The following is a 20,694-nucleotide window of genomic DNA, read 5'->3' as shown; positions in this document are numbered from 1 at the left end:
ACCCTGGCTTCATCGGTGACTAACCTGACTAATCTGCCCTGCCTGCTTTTATGATTATTCTAATCCGTTGTTCTGTGCATATATAAACTCAGCCATCAAAATGTCAACCCAGAGATTTAAAATGCCAATTCTAACCTTCTAGTTGATTCATGGATAACGACACTGACAGCTCTGCCCTGTGACTTCTCTTTCTTTCCTAAAAGACTGTCATATGTTTCTCTCAAATGGAAACAAACCATCAAGAACAAACCATATGCATTTTTAAAGGCTGGGCTACAAAAATCTATTTCTGGCAAGATGGAATACGTGTGATTTTGCTTCAATAATTGTTTTAAAAATCCCATGACAAAAACACGTCTTATTCACTAACCACCCATAGTCTAACTTTACCAGTTACCCTATCCCCCGGTTTCACAGACAATGCTTAAGCTAATCCTAGACTAAAATGCATGTTTGAGCTATTTTAACTGAAAGAATCTTGCACTGACAAATCTTAAAATATGTCAGTGGCATTGTTTTGTCTCAAGATGCACACCAGTAATGTTTTTTTCTTGGGCATGTTTATAAAAGTTACTTAAATGTCCTAATTGAACTAAGGCCTAATCCTGGCTTAGTCTAAGCCCTGTCTGTGAAACCGGGCCTAAATGTGCTGGTTTAGCACTGCACTGTACCATATATATATAAAAAAAAGGTTGTTATTCCTTTAGCATAAACACACCTCAAGTATATGCAAATTATAATAGAATGATAAATTCTAAGTACTATTTGACTTGTGCTTTTATAAAGTTGTATTTAAAAGGCGTGTTTGTGTATGTGTACAATTTGCAAGGATAAATCATCAATGCTGATGGTGAATAGCATTACAATGGGACATATACCCAAAAATGTTGTGCAATCCCAGTTAATAACTCCAGATTGCAGTAATCTTCTGCGCCTTCCATAATTTAGCACTCAGAAGTGGCCTGCAAGATGGTAAATTGCACTGCGCGTAGTGCATTTATCATATTTCTGTAGAGAATCGGGTGCTAAAACCGCACAGACAAGTGCATGTAAATAAACAAAGCTATCAAGTGGGTGTAATTCATTCTTATTTAATTCCCTACCAAAGGTATTCAACTGTCTTTACCTTCAGAGGAGCCGTATGTGGCTCATCTAGAGCTTAATCATTCCTTGCACATACTCGTCATTCTCCAAATGCCAGTCATTTGTATTTCTGCTCATTCTTTCATTCACACTGCATTGTCCTCTTTCTAATCTTGTTGTCGGGTTATTTCTGGTCCTTTGGGCTGGTGTTACTTCTTCAATTTCATATCCTCTTATGCTGCCGCCATTGACTTCAAGCTAGGATTCGCTCTCTCACTCTTAGACGGAGGTGTGTGCATGATACGGCATTACATGGAGCATTGTCTGTCTAACAATGTGTTCTTTCATCTTGTGTTTGCAGTGCGCTGACTGCAGGTCTGATTTGGGAGGCTCAGAAGCAGGAGCAGAAGTCAGAATACGAAACCAACTGCTCTATTGTAACTCCTGCTATATGCGACTCAAAAGTAGGCCAGACATCTCTGCAATATGTGCAATATAGTTCACCGAGTGATTTCTGATCTTCTTTATGATGACTATATTTTTCTCTTTCCAGCTGGGCAGCCCACAGCCATGTGATCATGCTGTACTGCAGCAGATTGAGGAAGAACCAATCACAGACTGTAACAAGGAACTGTAAACACTAAGAGTGTGTTGGAGATGTAATGAACATTGAGTGATTCAGCCAGCCTTTATTATTCAATGAGCTTCTATTCTTCCTTTTTACTTATGAGAGGGTGAGATTCCTAAGGTTATGTTTATTTGAAAGTATTAGTAATTGTTTGTACAAAAGGGATGTGCATGTACCTGAATATGAACTATGCATTTGAAAAGATAAATCATACACTGTCTTTTTCATCGTCGCTGATTTCTGGCTGGTTAACTGATGTTTGTATGGTCCTAAAAGTGTTTATAGTAATTCATAGAAATATGCTATTTTATTGTTATTGCTTATCTAGGTTTCTCCTGCAGTATGTGCTTTGTAAGGGTTTGCTGACTAAAATATCCTGTTAATATTCCACTTCATCTGTGTGCCTTTTTGTGTTCTGATGGGGAAAGATAATTAAGGATAAATGCATAAAGAATTTATTTAAAATGGCATGGTTAGTAAGCAACACTCATGAGTTATATTGGTAGTATCTATTTTATGCATCTGAGCAATTTATCTGCAGTGGGAGAAAATGAATCTAAAACAAAAGCAGCGTACTCCGTAATAATTGTAAATAAAATTACCAAACTATGACTTACCTGGGTGTGATTTATTTGACTAATCTCTCATTAATCAGATTTCTGCACCTAAGACTGTCTCTAAGTTACATTGACTCATTTTTCATACTGTTCATAACCTCATCACAGTTTTCATTCAATACCTTTTCCAATGGTTCATGTATTTGTATTATATAGTACTGCATTTCCCATGATAATATATTTTCAATGAGTGTGTATTTAATGACATTACAGTTGTACACTGCCAACATCTGTTGGGAATTTACTGCTGGTCTTCTAAAGGGGAATCAGATGTATCAGGACCTCGGGAGCAGTACAATGATAATTTATGCAACAGTTTTCTGGTTTTCTTACTTCTAACGGAGAGTATCGGGCTGATTCTCATATCGGCGTAGTATTGCCAGATAAAAGACTTATCTATATAAACATTGTAAACGTTTCAGATTGCCCCATGTGTATTTTGCAAATTTGATCACCTGTAGCTAAAAAACTGATTTTCTTTCTAGATATGTAACATTTCGATTGAGTTTCCTTCTAGCAGTTTTCCACTCTTTATGGCTTTATCTACAAGCGATAACCTTTGTCATAATCCATGCTAAACTCTAGTTGGCTATACCTTCTTAGCTACTTAATTATTAACTATACTTTGTCTCTTATTTATTTAATTACATTTGCTTGATAAACCTGCATATTTCTTGGGATGAGATTTTCATTGATTTTAAAAAATTAAGTTCTATGAACAAGTTGTCAGGCTTGTTAGCCCCAGGCCCCAGCTGGCATTGCTTTAGTTTAGTTTAACCCTCTTTGGGATTAATTATGGAATCGCAGCTAGAAAATAAATAAATTACTTTATATTTTAAATATATTAAAATCTTATTCCAAAATGACCTTTAAAAAAAAAAGTAGTGAAACCACATCTTAGTGTTTCAAAAAACATTTTAAAATCTTTGTTTAAGTCTTGGAATTCTAAATCAATGATTGTAGATGAAGTGAAAATCAACAATGACTCGTCTTTTTCAGTAGCCCACACTTTTCACACATTTCTCGATTTTTGGAGCATCCCTGCTAGTCAGTGTAGTGAGGCCAATAGGCATTTGCATCCCCTAAAATGACTTTGTTGTCATTAATCATTTGATCTTTGAGTTATTGATTGTACAAAATGTGCATTAAAAATGATTGAAAACACATTTGGATGTACAATAATATATTTTTAATGTAATTATGTATTTCCTAGTTTAAAATGAACTCACAATGGAGCTTTGACAGCATTTCACCTAACATTCACTTCCTGGCGCGCGCCCACGCTCACACACAAGTCAAGCGCATGGCACATACATTTGGCTGGTTGAATATTATTATTGTATTTTAAATGCAATTTTCTTTGCGTCATTTATAAATGATGGTTAACTACGGGGAAGCAAAACATTTTGTTTTATTTTATTTTATTTTATTTTATTTTTGATCTTACCTGCAGCTCTACTTAGTCACATGGTTTTTACGGCGCAGGTGATTGGCTCAAAAAAGCCTAAGCAAAAAAGGGGAGATTTTATATTGCACACTGAATGGGAATTCTGCGCCCCAGGAACGCCAACGTTTAGCTTTCTCCAGGTATTATGCACTTCATTGGCTGTATAATTGATTTAAATCATTGCCTACACATCCTCTCACCAAAACTATCCCCCAAAGAAAGCTGTTTCTGCTTTCCCTCCAGTATCGTAACTGCGTTTTCTTTCTAATTGAAGCGTAGTCAGCTCGAGGAGGCGCTGTTAGCCTAGATTAACAGTTGACTGACCTGTGGACCATGCATAAAGAGATCTTTGAAATTCAGTTAAAGAGGTGCTACAGATGTCCGATCTCATTGTCTGCGTGTCCTTAGTTTGCTGGGTGGAAGGATAGAGGGTTTCCTCCACCCCCAAGCTCTCCCACCTGCTATCTGGACTGATGCTAATTTTAGTCCGCGTTATTGATGTCAGCCATAGTTGCCATGGTTTTAGTTTCTCACTGAACATCACCTACACTTCTCTAATCTCACATTTGCTAGGTAACATTGACAAAGTAAAGGAAAAATCATTTATACCTGTACCATTAAAAATGCTAATTAATGTAAGCAATGTTACTTTTCCCGCATGTTTTTATTCTTTTTTCTTTCTTTCTAATTTAGTTTTAATTGTCTGCTGTGTTTGATGAAAGACTATAGTTTGATGTAGTGTTATTTATATACTATTATAGAATGTATTAATACAAAATTTGAAAGAAAGAAAAAACATTTATAGATGCTTTTTTATTAGTTTTTGTTATAACAATTGTTTTTTAATCTTGTTTCATATTTCAATGTAGCTTACATTTTTCAGTTCTAGTTTTATTCATTTTAGTAAATTTTTAGTAACATTTTACTTTTAAGTTAGTTGCCAAGGCACCATTGATCTGGTAGTAGCATTTAAGTCTGTATTCTTCAAGAATCATATTACCTATAACTAAATAGTCCAGCAAATTAGTAGCCTATACATGTAGTAATTAAGAGGGTTTAAAGTCGCAATTGTGATGCATATCTGAGTGAAACGGCTTCTTGAACAAGAAAAAACTTGATTTCGATTTTGTCCATCGGGGAACTGATTGGATGGTTGTGGTTTGCTATTGCTGTGTTGTCATGTGAGTGACAGGTTGTCCCGCCCTCGTGCCAGTAAACACATCATCAAAGAAGAGAAGTAATGTCGCTGCAAGAGGGAGGGGAAGTTATTTTGATTAAAGATTAAATAAAAATAAAAAAAAATTATGCACATATACTTTTTTTTTTGCACATGATGTCAAACTTGTATGGTATCTCATCACTGCTTTTTTTTTAAAGTTTTTTTTTTAAAGTTTTACTGCTTATCAGCGATTTTTTTTTTTTCCTTTTCTTTTCTTTTTTCCTCATGATAAGCAGAAGCTTCTTCCGGCGCTTTGAAAAGGATTGTTCTAGGACCTTTTGATGAAGTGAAAGGAAATCAAGTTAGATCCTGATGTGTCCCGGACTGTAGCTCTAGGCAATACTTTGGATAGATTAAGATTAATGTTCTCGTTTTGTTCAAGGCTAGCGCTGTGGAGGCAAAATGTGCACTTGCTTTTTTTATGCAGCTCACATTCAGGTGGATGAGTTTTATCCCCATTTTCTAGTGTTTTGTCATGGCTTGTTATTATCAGCCTATCTGTGCAGGAGGTTTCTGTTGTTTCGTGGAGGTGGGTAATATGCTTATTGACTAAAGTGGCCATTAAACAAGCACTTAGTAACCTGGCAGTGACATGCAGCGCAACCCTCAATCATAGTTTTCAGATGCCACATTGTTTCTCCTCCGCACTCTATAGAGCCAAACTCACACATGAGAAGTGAGTGGCTACCTAACTGAAGTGCACCAGGAAAGGATTCTTGCAGGTGTGAGAATCAAAGGGATTTTTTAAAGAGGGGCAGAGCACCCACTCTCCAGTCTTCAGTAAAATGGAGATTTGGTGTGGGGGTAGAAAGTGATTCATTTTTTATGTCAGGACCTAAGCCGAGTCCTATCACTGCAGGCACTGATTTCTAATTTCCCTTGATGGCATACTTCAAAGATCCAATCCATACTTGTCTTCTATCTTACTGTACTGCTCTGTCTAATGCTTGGCCTCCAATGAAATGTGCTGGCCCTTCATTTTCAGTGACATGGAAAATGTTTCACTGCTCATGAATGCTAAGGCAGCCACAGCTGGAGGAAGCAGATAGGCTTGAAGTTATTATGGCAAGAGGCGTGTTTTTTTTAGCCCCCTGTGATTTCAGCCGCCATTGTGCTGAGTTGGGCATGGGGGTGAATATTAAGTCACAAGTTATTCTTCTGTTTTCATGCTAAATGATTTTGATGATCTCAGGAGATCAAGTATGATGTGAAGTTTAGGCCATATTGTCAAATTATAGCTGCAGGCAGATTTTAATACAGATATAATCACACTTTTTAAAATCCTAATAGGGCACATGATTAATCCAATTATGTTTTTAGTCTTGTAGATTCATACTTTAAAACACTTATTGCTACACACCTTTTATTGTATCACCCATATACTTGTGGTTGTGTGTCATTTCTGGGCTCATGTCACAGCTGGGCTTATGAAAAAGCTCATGCTATTTTCAATCCACTATTTTTTGGAATTAATGATGAGAGCTCATTTTAAATTGTTCTTCTACATGCATTGGGCTTACCAGATTGTCGTTCGAGATGCATACAATATACTAACTTTATTTTAGTATTATAATAAACACTGAAAGGACGGAATGTCCCTCTTTTAAAATGTAGTGATACTTGGAAAGCCTTTTTTAGAATTTGTTAACAAATATGACTTACAGGAATGTTTTGGATTAAGTAATACTACCAATTAGTTCTGGACTTCAAATCTGACTGGCAGAAAGCATTCCAGGAGTTACAAAAAACACCACAAAGTTACAAAGTCCACAACAAAGCGAGTTAATCTCTTCTGCAGAAAACCCTTGTCTGAAAACCCTGAAGTTATAGCATCACCCTGGTTTTTCTGATTGGTGTGATGACGTTTAATGTTCCCGATAACTTCTGTAGTCCTATTTAGCCACTTTTTCAAGACAAGTAAAAGCTTTAAAAATGGTCCCCACAGATTTGAGAACAACTGCTTTAAGCAGTTGACCAGTCACAACAACTTGGGCCAGGTGACAAATCAGAGGGTTTTAAAGTGACAGGAACTAAAACAGAGTGTTTCAGTCTGAGCATGAAAAGACCCAGCCAACATTTCCATGTGGGTTTTTGATGGGCTGTCACTTGGGCCCTGCATGGGACCCTCAAATGGCCCCATTTAATATGATAATATGCAAAATTCACATGTCCAAACAAAGAATTCCTAAAATCAGCTGATTTTATGTGCTATATATATTTTAAATTACATGATAAAATATTTCTACTGTAGAAAAATTACTTCAACTCGGAATGTGTAAATCATGTTTGTTTTATTGAATGTCAAGATAAAACCTTGAATGCATCAGGATGAAAAAGCTTTTGTTCCTGGGCCTGTACAGACTCCTCAGCTTCATACCTAAAGAGTAAAGAAAGAAAAGACAAATATATATATATAGATATCAGATATTAGCTGATCAAATGTGCAAACAGCATAAAGCATTTATTCTAATGCAGTGGTTCTTAATCCTGGTCCTAGTGCCCCCTTAATTTTGTATGTCTCCCCTATTTAACACACCTCATTCAGATCGTCAGCTTGTTAGAAGAGAGCTTCATGAACTCAATTTAGTGTGTCAGATGTATGCAAAACCGGCTAGTTAACTGTCAATATTATCATTTTCATTTTTACTTAGCTGTGTAGCTGCATTGGATTGGCTGGCTCTGTTAAATGTGTTAATTCTCGAGTCTGTTGTTACTAAATCCCCAAATTAACCAATTATATAAAAGCACCAATGAAACTTGGTTAATTTAAAATTGTATATATATCTTACCTTGATAGAGATTTTAAATCCCTTGACACACAGGTGATAGTATTTAAGCGAGTGAGAGTTCTCAAATGAGGAAGGCACACGTGGCAATCATTTTTCCTCATTGGGAAGGTGATGCAAGTTCCTTTTTTGAAATGTGTTCCTTTTTTTCTGGAATCCAACTGTTGTTCTTTGAATCTTGTATTTGTATTAGACCTATTTTGAATTATTCTTATTTTTCTAATCATTTTGTAGGTGAATAAATTCCTTGCTCTGCTTTGACATAATTCCTGTGGGTGGCATTTGCTCTGTAAACAGTTTAGCCAGCTTTGCAGATAGTTACAGTACATCATGTTCCTTTCTGTATGCTTGTATGTATCATGGGAGAGTTACCAGGTGTGAATAGTTTGACTTTATTTGGAGGTTCTGCTGGACTTTACTCAGATAAGGTTACTTATCTTCTATCTAAGAGATTCTGTCACACTAATGCTAATGTTACCAAGTACTTGTGTGTGTGTACATTTTGTAGACCTTTTATGTACCTGTATATTTTCAAAACGGGCTGATAATTGTGTACTCAATCCTTTATTTTAAAAACAGAATCAATTGTACTTAAGCTACTCTGTTGACAACAATACAACAAGGCATAGCAAATAAAGAATATGCTTTCATTATTAGAATGAAGTTAATAAAAGTGCAGTTTAGCACCACAGAAGCAGTGGTCCATTAACTAGACAGATGTTAACAGCTTTGTGAGAAGGGCAATGTAGTGGTGCATGACCTCGCATCAGATGTTTTATCATTGTGTCTGAATGACATCTAATATGGAGCAGGAAACAGCCAGGACAAATGTAAGCTATAGGGAGTCAGAGCCTTATTCCATGAATTAACAAGTCAGTCTAAGCTGAAGCAATACTACAACATGGTCCCAGGGACAAATGCAAGCACCAACACAAGGCCAAACCTGCATTTGTATGACTAGAATAAAATATATGGCCTTCATGAGATGCCAGGTTGAGGGTTTTTGGTTCAGTTTGTTAAAAGATTGGAGATCAAGTCCTTCGTATTATTTAATAATAATGTGTTGCCAAAACCCCATTATAATCGCATTATGAGGGTGCATGTAAACGCACTCAGTGACATAATATAAGTTTGGTGTGAACAACATCCCGACTGCTGCATTGTTTATATGATGGATGATTTGGCAGATTCTGTAACTGAATCACTTTGATTGAGAAACTCAATACATACATTGGAATATTTTTTTATTTTTATCCAAGCTTTAAGTAGTGACCTCAGATCTTCTAAAGATGGCAGTACGTTGATCAAGTGTTCTCTGGGGTCGGTGACGCAGCTGTTGTCATAGAAACAAATGCCTGGGCTTAGAATGGAGGTGAGCCAAGATATTATTGTAACTGGATTAAAAGACAGAGGCTTCCCGTGCTCCGTTAACCACTGTGGAATTACGGAAACGATTGAAGCCCAAATCAAAACTCAAAGTGTGGTTTGAGGCTGTATTATTCTTCTTTGCAGTGTTTTACAGGTTTTTTTTGTTCAACTTTGGAGAACACGCTTATGTTCTTACACCTCTGATTAGAACAGGGAAACCATGAATACTTATTTGCCCAATGGATTTAAATGTATGAATTTTACATACTTTCCTTATTCGAACACTGCTACAGCTGCAAGCTGGCAAGACAGGCAACAGAGCGGCACAAATCCTCCTCCTCAGGTGGTTCATCCTTATTCAGCGCTGTGAATATGTCAAGCTACTTTTAATTACCAGAATGCTGCATACCATTTGTGCTACATGAACCGTGCCTTATGGTAAATGGTGCTTATTTAGACCACATACAATAGTGTTCCCTTCCTTAAGATGTTAACAGTTTTATGATATAAAAATAGTTTTATTTCTTGCATAGCTGCAAGATCAAAGCCCTTAGAGCTCAATCAATCAAACACTTGTGGTCAGACTTACAAAATACTTTGAGTATTAGTTAGAACCTCTTTTTACTGTTTTACTGTACATTTATATAATATATACCATAAAAAATAAAAACGATTACTGTAAATTAGCTTTTACAGTGCTATCTGTACAAGGTCTCTGAGACCCCAGGGCAATTTTAAAACCGTAAAAATATATACTTTACATTTAATTAACATTTAAGTAAAGATATCTAATGATGTTCCCTAAGAACAAAAGACTTAAAAGGATAGTTCGTCCAAAAAGGAAAATTCTGTCATCATTTACCCACCCTCAAGTTGTTCCACCTGTATACATTTCTTTGTTCTGCTGAACACAATGGAAGATATTTTGAAGAATGCTTGTAACCAAACCGTTGTGGAGCACCATTGATGTTCATAGACTTGATCTGCATTATTGGGAACACCCACAAAAATGTCATATCCGTTTATGCCGTGGGGGAAAACAAGCCATTCGAATGAACGCGCATAGACCTTGTTAGACGCTTTATCTTTACTTTTTGTAATGATTACGGTTGATTTTTGCTTGGTGCAATGCCGAAAAGTTGCTCTAATAAGTTTTAAAAAAAACGATCTGAAGTTTTATACTGCCGTATAACAGACGGAGTCGCTCGTCAATTCCGAAAGCCTGTGAAATATGTCCATTACAATTAAATATTTGTACTACATGATGCTGGCATTATTGTAAAGATGGAAAGAGATTTCATTACTGCAATGGCAAAAGTTTGTTTAACAAAAACGCCAAGTCATACTGGTCACGGGACTCGAACTGCATCAAAAAAAAAGTAGTCAACTTATCATTAAAGCAGTTTTCACGCAAGCTATCACATAGTGTATGAGGTTATTAATGTACAAAACATTCAAACGTCTTCTTTATTTAATTAAGGGAAGGGCTGGGCTCATGTTTGTGCTTCAAGCTCACAAGCTGATGTAGTCACATTACTTGAACGACATTTTCTCGTGGGATGCTGCTTCCCCTAATTATTACATGACATAAAGCCTACTTTATAAATCTTACGATGAAGACGGTTGCTATAAAAAAGAGAATTTGAATTGAGAATAGTATTGTGACACTGACATGTCAACTCCAAATTTGCTTTGTAAAATGTAAACGCTGAACTAATTCATTCGTGCATGGCTATACTAATAAGAAAATTAAATAACAGATAAAGCTACAAGACAACAGAAAACTGATCTGAACTTAATCTAAACCCGTGTCATTGATGTCAAACCACTCATCATATAGGCTAACTGGATTTTAGGCTTTTTACAAATGTTTGTTAAAAATGGCACTGCGGTAAATTAACGTTTGACATAACACTCGGCGCATTTCATGTTTATATTCTAGGCCAAACAAATACATGAACAAACGCCCTTTGTATTGCACACTGCATATTCAGAAAAAAACATTTCATAGCACAAGACAAGTTTTATGATCATTTTATAACGATAAATGTATGTAATTTATACATTATGTTAAGATTATGTTTCATCCAATCAGAGCGCTGTTTACTAAGTGACGTCAGTCAATGCCTAGCAGTCAGCAGAAAACGAACTGAATGCTCCAATGCAGGAGATTAATATCTCCATTTCCGTCTTTCAGTAGTGGACTTATGTGAGTGAGTTAATGACCAGAATGTAAGTTGTTTGTTACCTATTATCCAGTGGTCATTCCGATGTGTTTGAAAGCAGATTTGAGTACTTCATTGTGATACCACGAGCTTGTTTGTTTACAATCGCGGCAGTTACCGCTAGCGCCAAAGTTCACTCGTGGCATATAACTAATTCCTAAGTACTTTCATAGAGTAATTAATAAATCTGGATGGTGATTTATATTGGTGTTTATATATATTACTTTATGTGCTGTTTGTTATACTGGCCGTTACTGCCTGTAATGACACTATAATGGCATCTCTCTTAATAACTCACTTCACATGTGGACTCTAGGCGCCATCTTGTGGACTAACTAAGTACTGCAAATACTTGAATAATATAACCAGTTTATTGCTTATGTGAATGTTACTAATTATTTATATTTAATCTTTATTGGTATCCTTTGATTATTTCAGACCACTCACTGTAACCACTCACTGTACCTATTCAACTGAATCATAAACTCCAACTTTGATTCAACTGAGTCTTATGTGTTCTTGCCGACACACCAGTGCGGATACAAAGACACCTTTTCCTGTACAAATACAGTCCTCAAATTAAATCTACAAAACAATTTGGTCCTTCGAGCCGGATCGTGTGTCTACACTGGACTAATGATGTCAGAAGAGCAGAGCCTAGAGTATCGAGTTCAAGGAGCACGCCCTAGACGTTCAGTTCGTCAACCAGCTTACTTACAAGACTTCGAGTTGCAGTATGCTGGGCTGCCTAGAGCTAATGTTTCCCTGCTTCCGGAAACACTGCAACCACATGTGTCAGATGAATTTCAGCAGGATGATGGAGTTATATTCTTATGGACCATGCATCCAGTACTTATCATGACCAAAGGAAAGGAACTGTTAGATCACCTGATTCTTTGGAATCCCCACGTCTGGCTTTAGAGCCATGGTATCTTACCACAGATCAGTGGAGTGAGAGAGATGAACGCAGCTCTCACTGGAATAGACATTCCTCACCTCCTGACATCCAAAGCACAATGCGTGATCTGGAACAAGAAAATAGACGTCTCCGTGCTGCTCAGTTATCCATGAGGCATGAGATCAGCCAACCTGTAGGGATCCAGAAAAGCATGCAAGAGATGCTGATTAACCAGTTGCAAAGTCAGAGGTCAATTTCTATGCCTAAACCACAGACCAGAGTATTAACCCCTCCAGTTCCTTTGCCTAGAATTGTCAGTCGAAAGTCAGAGTCTCCAGTACCATCACCAGACCCTAGAGCTTTGCCAGTACCTGCACCACGTCGCCTTTCTACACATAAGAATACAGATCCTTATACAGCTACATTCAGCTATGCACAGCATGCATCTCCTTCATTTCAGCCTGACTCAAATGTCTTTGCTCCAAGTAACGTAGGTGCTCACACTTCCTCAGACACGGTTGACACTCACAGAGTTACCCAGGTCACATGGCAACCAACGACAGAAATGAGAGCTTCTTTGATCTCCACACCTCCTACTCATTATTCCAGTCCGCTGCATATAGCCCTAGCTAACCACGCAGGGATGCAGACTAACACTTCAAGACAGGAGGTCATTTATAGAGGTCCACAGCCAACCATTCCAGATTTTACCCGCAGAGACCCTAGTGAATTTGCCCGTCTCAAACTAGCCTTGAGCAACCTATTACCTGATGAAGCTACAGAGCTATTCAAGTACCACGTTTTGGTAGATCACCTGAAGTTAACAGATGCTCGCCTCATTGCTGATTCCTTTTTAAACTCATCCACTCCCTACGCAGATACCCTGGCGACACTCACTGAACGGTACGGTCGACCTCACCAGCTTGCTCTGAGCAAAATTTGCTGCCATTATGGATGCATCAGATATTCAGCCTGGAGACACTGTAGGCTTTGAACGCTTCGCTGTTCAGATCCAAGCCCTGGTAGGATTCCTTAGGACATTAGGAGCTGAAGGAGACATTGAATTGCATTGTGGATCCCATATGGCCCGACTTTTGTCCAAACTCCCTCCAGAACAAAGAGCATCCTTCAGAAGACACATGAGTTATGAACCAGGCTCAGTATACACACTTCTGGATCTAGCAAAATGGCTTAACTTCGAATCTTGGTGTCAAGACCCAGAGAGTTTTGGTGGATATAAGCCCCAGAAAGATAGAGCCCCGTTCCCGAGCGGATCAACAGAAAGAGACTAAATACAAGGTTAGACAGACTACAATCCTTCACGGCTCAAATTAACCATCTCCCCCAAAACAACCAGTGCCAATCAAGAGTCAAGGTAAAAGCTTTGCCTTCTGTCCATACTGTGACAGCAAAGAACATTATCTGAGTCAATGTGCCACATTCCAGTCCCTGACTAAAGACCAAGTGATTGACTGGATCAAGACTAATAACAGATGCTGGAAGTGTGGACACAACCACAGAGCTGCCCAATGTACTCTCAAGAAACTCTGCCACTTGTGTAATGGAAAGCACCTCCAGATCCTCCATGAGGTCAACGTTACACCAACGAAAGAAGGGACTTGTTTAGTCAGCTCAACTAGCAAACTGCTATACCTAGACCGCCCGCAAGGATTCAGCAGTGTCCTCCTGAAAGTGGTCAGAGTCATCCTGAAGCATAAAGGACAGATCCTTGATACTTACGCTGTGCTTGATGATGGGTCTGAACGGACCATGTTGTTACCATCAGCAGCCCGGAAGCTAGGACTCACAGGCCAGGCAGAGAACTTAGCCTTGAGAACTATAAGGCAAGACATCACCAAGCTTCGTGGTGCTTCAGTGTCCTTTCATGTTTCAACTCCATCCCAGCCTGGCAGGAGTTACAACATAAAGGGAGCCTTTACTGGAGAATTGCTGAGCTTAGCTGAACATTCATACCCAGTTGCAGACCTTCAGCGGCGTTACCAACATTTGAGAGGCTTACCATTACAGCCTATCGACAAAGCCTGTCTCCTGTTACTGATCGGAGCAGATCATCCTTACCTTATCACGCCGATTGAACCAATCCGTCTTGGTCCACCTGGAGGTCCGGCAGCTGTCAAGACAAGATTAGTTTGGTCTTTACAGGGCCCAGCAAGAGTCTTTGGAGATAAAGTGAAATCTCAACAGTGTTTGCACATTGCTGTTAATCCCTCAATGGCAGAGTTGTTCCGTAATGTTGAGAGACTCTGGCAAGCAGATGCCATTCCTAACAGAACAGAGAAATCTGTTACTCAGTCCAAGCAGGACCAAGAAGCCCTTGACTTGCTCCAGTCACAGACTGTCAAAGTACTGGTCGATGGTGTGAGTCGCTATGCCACCCCACTCCTGCGGAAGAAAGATATGCCCATTCTTCAAGCTCCCATGGAAGCAGTACTCCCGAACCTTAGGAGCACAGAGAAACGCCTGGAGAAGGACCCCAGTAAAGGCCCGGGTATACTTCGGCCGTCCGCGTTCGTGCACCGCCCGCATGACGTAATTTTCGTCACTCGGAGGGCTCGCGGCCGGCCGCACACCCCGTCCGCGCGCAGCCCAAATTTAACTCGGACAAATAAAATAAAATAGGCCTAGTATTGTTTTTGAGCCATATAAGCTTAATAAATAAGGTTATGACTTTAAAAACTAATATCCTAACTCATATATTTTTTTTATATTGTTAAAGACCGTCAGTAATAAAATAAGAACACATAATCAAATTATGAGCAAAAGCACAAATAAATACATCAGAACAAACATATACAAATGAAATAAACAGTTATTTTCATGTAGGTCTAAACTAGATTGTCAGGTACAAAAATAGTAATCAAATGTAAAATATCACTGCATAGTCTGCATAAAATTATATGTCACTGCATATAAATACAGATTAACTCTTATTATGGTGGTGATTGGTCTCATCAGCAACAACGATGAGACTGCCTATAGGGAGGAGATCCAGCACCTGGCCACATGGTGCACCGAAAATAACCTGCTCCTCAACACCACCAAAACGAATTGGAGCTCATCGTGGACTTCAGGAAGGAGTCAAGAGGCACACACGACACCATCCACATCAATGGAATGGCTGTTGAACGTGTCTCCAGTTTCAAGTTCCTGGGGATCCACATCTCGGCGGACATGTCGTGGACGACCAACACCTCCAGCCTGGTCAAGAAGGCTCACCAGCGCCTCTTCTTCCTGAGGACACTGAGGAAGAATCAGCTCTCCTCGGCTATCCTGGTGAACTTCTATCGCTGCGCAATAGAAAGCATCCTGACCAACTGTGTCGCAGTGTGGTATGGGAGCTGCTCTGTTTGAGACACTGCAGCGGGTGGTGAAAACTGCCCAGCGCATCACAGGGACTACCTGCCATCGAGCACATCCAGAGGAAACGCTGCCTGCATTGAACTCGCAGCATCCTCAAGGACTCCTCTCACCCAGCCCACAGACTGTTTTCTCTCCTGCCCTCCGGCAGGCGTTTCAGGATCCACCGGACCAGGACCAGCAGACTAAAGAACAGTTTTTTCCCCAGAGCTGTCTCTTTACTGAACTCAAACCCCCGTTGATCCACTTCCCCTCATATACTGATAACTCTCCTACCTCACATCCGCCTTCACTTTGCTATTTGCACTACCGACTGTTTATTACAGTCACAACTGTTTACTTATTCATTTTGCACTACCATACCTTAACTGTATTATGCTCATTTGCACTGCCGACTGTTATTTACAGTACCTACTGTTTACATTTGCATTTTGCACCGTACTTCTAACTGTAATATGCAATCACTTTCCACTGCACTTTTACACTTTTTTTCGGATAGCTTCTGTCCATAATTTATTGCACAACCTTAATCCACTGCCATATTCCTCATTTTAGCCTAACATATCATTGTATACCTCTCTCTGTAAAATTCTGTTTATAGTAATAGCCATCTGTATGTTATATTACATATCCACCTGTAAATTCTGTTTATAGTAATAACCATCTGTATATTATTCACTGTACATATTCACCTGTAAATTCTGTTTATAGTAATAACCATCTCTCTATTTATAGATATATTTATATATACTCAGTACATATCCATGTCCTGCACTTATGCAAACGTTGTATATCCTGCACTTGCTGCTATTGCACTTCTGGTTAGACCTAAACTGCATTTCGTTGCCTTGTACTTGTACTTGTGTAATGACAATAAAGTTGAATCTAATCTAATCTAATCTAATTAAAAGTTATTCAGTCAAGAGCAGTGAGTGATTTTTTTGTCTTTTGTTATCTCAATATTTATATAGCCAATGACGATATTTCCGGCTTTCCATGTGTTCACTGTTATACGGTAGGGGGCGCTGTAGCGCATTTCCTGCACGAGAACAGAATCTCCTGATCAAAACACTGCCGAAGAAGCAACGTGCAATATGCAAGCCTGCAGTGCTCCTGTCAGAAATTGAAGCTTCTGCGCCTCGATCGCCCCCGGTGGCCGGTCCCAGTATAGCTCCTAAACCCCACCCCTCCACGTATTTGAATGGACGCGAGACACACTAAACAATTCAATTACACAGGCAGTTTTTATTACGATAATTTAATTTCAAGTGTTAATTTTTTAAATAAGTTTAGTTTTAGTGAGTTATTTGATGCTATAAAAATGGGGGGTGTGACGTCATGATTGACAGCTGAGATTGACGGCTTCTCTGAGTGAAGTTGTCACTGAGGCACTAACAGACTTTTTTTGGGAGGAGATTGGAGCTTTAGCTTTAATTTCTACTTTTCCATAACTGTTTATTTCACACCAACACAATGAATTATTCTGCATCTGCGAGAGTGTGGGCGGGCTTTTGATAATCGTGCCTCTACTTCCTGTTCTTTTTGACGAGAAAATTACACCTCTGGTCATTGCATTGGGTCGTTTTTCCAGTCACAATTTATACAATTTATAGTATGGAAAATAAAATATAAAATGGAAGTCAACGGTGCCCCACAACTGTTTGGAATTACTTGAGGGTGAGTAAATAATTACAGAATTTTCATTTTTGGGTGAACTATCCCTTTAATTTGAATAACAAATTTCACTGTTACTTACTTATTACACTCCAGACCAATAATCCAGACCAGTCAAACTTGTAAGATTAAAAATTTAAGAAAGTACATTGTATTTAGCATTTAAGGTATAGATAATAATTCTGGGTTTTTTCCAGCAGGAGATTTCCTGCTGGGCCTGTTTTACAGTGAGCATTTGAGGTATAAAGGAAGATTGTTGAGTTTCCAGCAGGAGATTTCTGAAAACCTGTTTTCAGACTCTCACCGTCGTTGCCTCTATGTGTTTGAATAGTTATGCTGATTAGGAGTAGAATTGTTGATACTCTGTCTGGGCGGTTTTTCCCAAAACCTGTATATTTAATTGACATGCTTTGTTCAACCTCAATGTAAATCCCTCCCCCTTTGGAATGTATATAAACTATCAGGTATGCTGTTTGAGTCAGACTGTTTTCGGACGACCTGCAGCACAGAGAGTTCTCATTAAAAGAATAACTTCTGTTTGATCCCGAAGTCTCCTGGTCTTCATCTTCTGAGTTTCCTACACTTTAGAAGAGAAAAGTTCACAACAGATGGTGCCTTGTGACCCGGATAGAGTTCACAACAGATGGTGCCCTGTGACCCGGATAGAGTTCCAGCTTCCTCACCTGAAATCCAGATTGAAACTTCAAGCTCAAAGATCTGCCTACGTTCCAGACTGGAATCCAGAGCGAAACTTCCAGCCGAACAAAGATTTCCAGGCTGAATTCTTTCTGTACAACCAAGGGTTGGTGAGTCACTCTATCCAAAAGAACCTTTAAGACCAGTACAAATGTGTTATCCTCTGCACCATCAGAGAAGAGTTATCAGACAGCTGTAGGGTTTGGTTAACTTAGTTACCCTCTAAAAAGTTTGTTTAGAGATGAAAGTTATCCTCTGTTTCAGGCAGGGAAGATTAGCATCAAGCTAATAATTGTTTAGCCTCTGTTTTCGGCAGGGAAGAATTGTTCAGCCTCTGTTTCAGGCAGAAGAGATTAGCCTCACAAGCTAATAATTGTTCTGTTTTGGCAGGGAAGAATTGTTTGCGTTTGCCTCATCATAGAGAAGGTTAGCATTACATGCTAATAATTGTTTTGCCTCTGTTTTAGATTAGATTAGATTAGATTCAACTTTATTGTCATTACACAAGTACAAGTACAAGGCAACGAAATGCAGTTTAGGTCTAACCAGAAGTGCAATAGCAGCAAGTGCAGGATATACAACGTTTGCATAAGTGCAGGACATGGATATGTACTGAGTATATATAAATATGTCTATAAATAGAGAGATGGTTATTACTATAAACAGAATTTACAGGTGAATATGTACAGTGAATAATATACAGATGGTTAATACTATAAACAGAATTTACAGGTGGATATGTACTATGAATATAATATAATATACAGATGGCTATTACTATAAACAGAATTTTACAGATAGAGGTATACAATGATCAGTGTTGGGCACGTTACTTTAAAAAAGTAATTAGTTATAGTTACTAGTTACTTCTTACAAATAGTAACTGAGTTAGTAACTGAGTTACATCATTATAAAAGTAACTAATTACCAGGGAAAGTAATTACTGCGTTACTTTTTTTTTCTTTCAAATGTTCAAATATGTCAAATAATTTGGATGCCCCCAATATTAGATATGTTAAATGAATGAATTGGACACTAAATAGAATAAATTATTATTATAAAACATTGTACATTAATGTGCACTATTGTAATACATTATAATACATGTAATACATGTAATACAAAAACATAAACATTAATGTGCACCTATCAAATGCATTGAATTTGATAGGTGTCTCTCACATTGTCCCACAGCAACATTATTGTAAATATTATCAGTAGGCCTACTATAGTGTAAATATTGTGTAAATATTATCAGTACTATACTTTCCTGTGGTAGTGGAGCTCACGTTATCACCTGGGTTTTTAGCCACTAATTTTGTGGCATATGATGATGTGAGGCGCTTCAGAATCACTTGCCACCGGCGTGGAGAGACTCTTTCTTCCTGGGCATAAGTTGCACGTTACTTAAATATTCTTACCTTTCACCTCAACGAGGGAAAAGTAGCGCTTATACTTCCAATTTGCGAAAGCTACCTTTGAAGTCGTTGGACTATCGCTGAATGTGCATATGCGTGTGCGTCATAGGTGTGTGTGTGTGTGTGTGTGTGTGTGTGTGTGTGTGTGTGTGTGTGTGTGTGTGTGTGTGTGTGTGTGTGTGTGTGTGTGTGTGTGTGTGTGTGTGTGTGTGTGTGTGTGTGTGTGAACCATAGACCGTGAAAAAAAATAGGTGTGAACTCAACCTATCAACTTCAACCTTGTCTCCCACCCACCAATCATCATCAGTTATGTGTACCACCGCACCCACCCCCAACACGCATGGCTGGTGCGCGCGCACACGCACACACACACACACACACATTGCAGGTCCGACTGACAGAGAGCCTGTTCGGATGAAAAGCGCTTCAGTGAGCTCAATTATAGTAACGCGACTAACGCCGCATTTTTTTCCCTCAGTAACGCTAACGGCGTTGTAACGAGAGAAACAGTAATTCGTTTGATTACTCGTTACTGAAAAAAATAATTCCGTTAGTAACGCCGTTTATCTGTAACGCCGTTATTCCCAACACTGACAATGATATGTTAGGCTAAAATGAGGAATATGGCAGTGGATTAAGGTAGTGCAATAAATTATGGACAGAAGCTATCCGAAAAAAAGTGTAAAAGTGCAGTGGAAGTGATTGCATATTACAGTTAGAAGTACGGTGCAAAATACAAATGTAAACAGTAGGTACTGTAAATAACAGTCGGCAGTGCAAATGAGCATAATCCAGTTACGGTATGGCAGTGCAAAATGAATAAGTAAACAGTTGTTACTGTAATAAAGAGTCGGTAGTGCAAGTAACAAAGTGAAGGTGGATGTGAGGTAGGAGAGTTATCAGTATATGAGGGGAGTGGATCAGCGGGGGTTTGAGTTCAGTAAGGAGACAGCTCTGGGGAAAAAACTGTTCTTAAGTCTGCTGGTCCTGGTCCGGTGGATCCTGAAACGCCTGCCGGAGGGCAGGAGAGAAAACAGTCTGTGGGCTGGGTGAGAGGAGTCCTTGAGGATGCTGCGAGCTCGATGCAGACAGCGTTTCCTCTGGATGTGTTCGATGGCAGGCAGTGGAGTCCCTGTGATGCGCTGGGCAGTTTTCACCACCCGCTGCAGTGCCTTGCGCTCCGCAACAGAGCAGCTCCCATACCACGCTGCCACACAGTTGGTCAGGATGCTTTCTATTGCGCAGCGATAGAAGTTC

General features: G+C 38.9%; 2 protein-coding genes across 3 annotated transcripts in view; both read left to right on the top strand.

The window, feature by feature from the left end:
* The window catches only part of lmo7a (LIM domain 7a), a 51,168-nt gene extending 48,841 nt beyond the window's left edge, over positions 1-2,327 (top strand). For both annotated transcript variants that reach the window (XM_079822392.1, XM_079822391.1), the window contains 2 exons: positions 1,445-1,547; positions 1,637-2,327. In XM_079822392.1, the coding sequence (XP_079678518.1) occupies positions 1,445-1,547; positions 1,637-1,659 (126 nt within the window). In that variant the 3' untranslated portion in view covers positions 1,660-2,327. The remainder of the gene's footprint in view (positions 1-1,444; positions 1,548-1,636) is intronic.
* Positions 2,328-3,860: 1,533 nt separating this feature from the next.
* Positions 3,861-20,694, top strand: part of acod1 (aconitate decarboxylase 1) — a 56,598-nt gene continuing 39,764 nt past the window's right edge. Inside the window, exon 1 of the mRNA XM_079821335.1 lies at positions 3,861-3,915. The gene's annotated coding sequence lies outside the window, so the exon portion shown is untranslated. The remainder of the gene's footprint in view (positions 3,916-20,694) is intronic.

This window comes from Gobio gobio (assembly GCF_949357685.1).
Source record: "Gobio gobio genome assembly, chromosome: 7".
NCBI classification, from domain to species: domain Eukaryota; kingdom Metazoa; phylum Chordata; class Actinopteri; order Cypriniformes; family Gobionidae; genus Gobio; species Gobio gobio.
The sequence above is the reverse complement of the archived record's forward strand: the minus strand, read 5'-3'. Positions and strand labels throughout refer to the sequence as shown.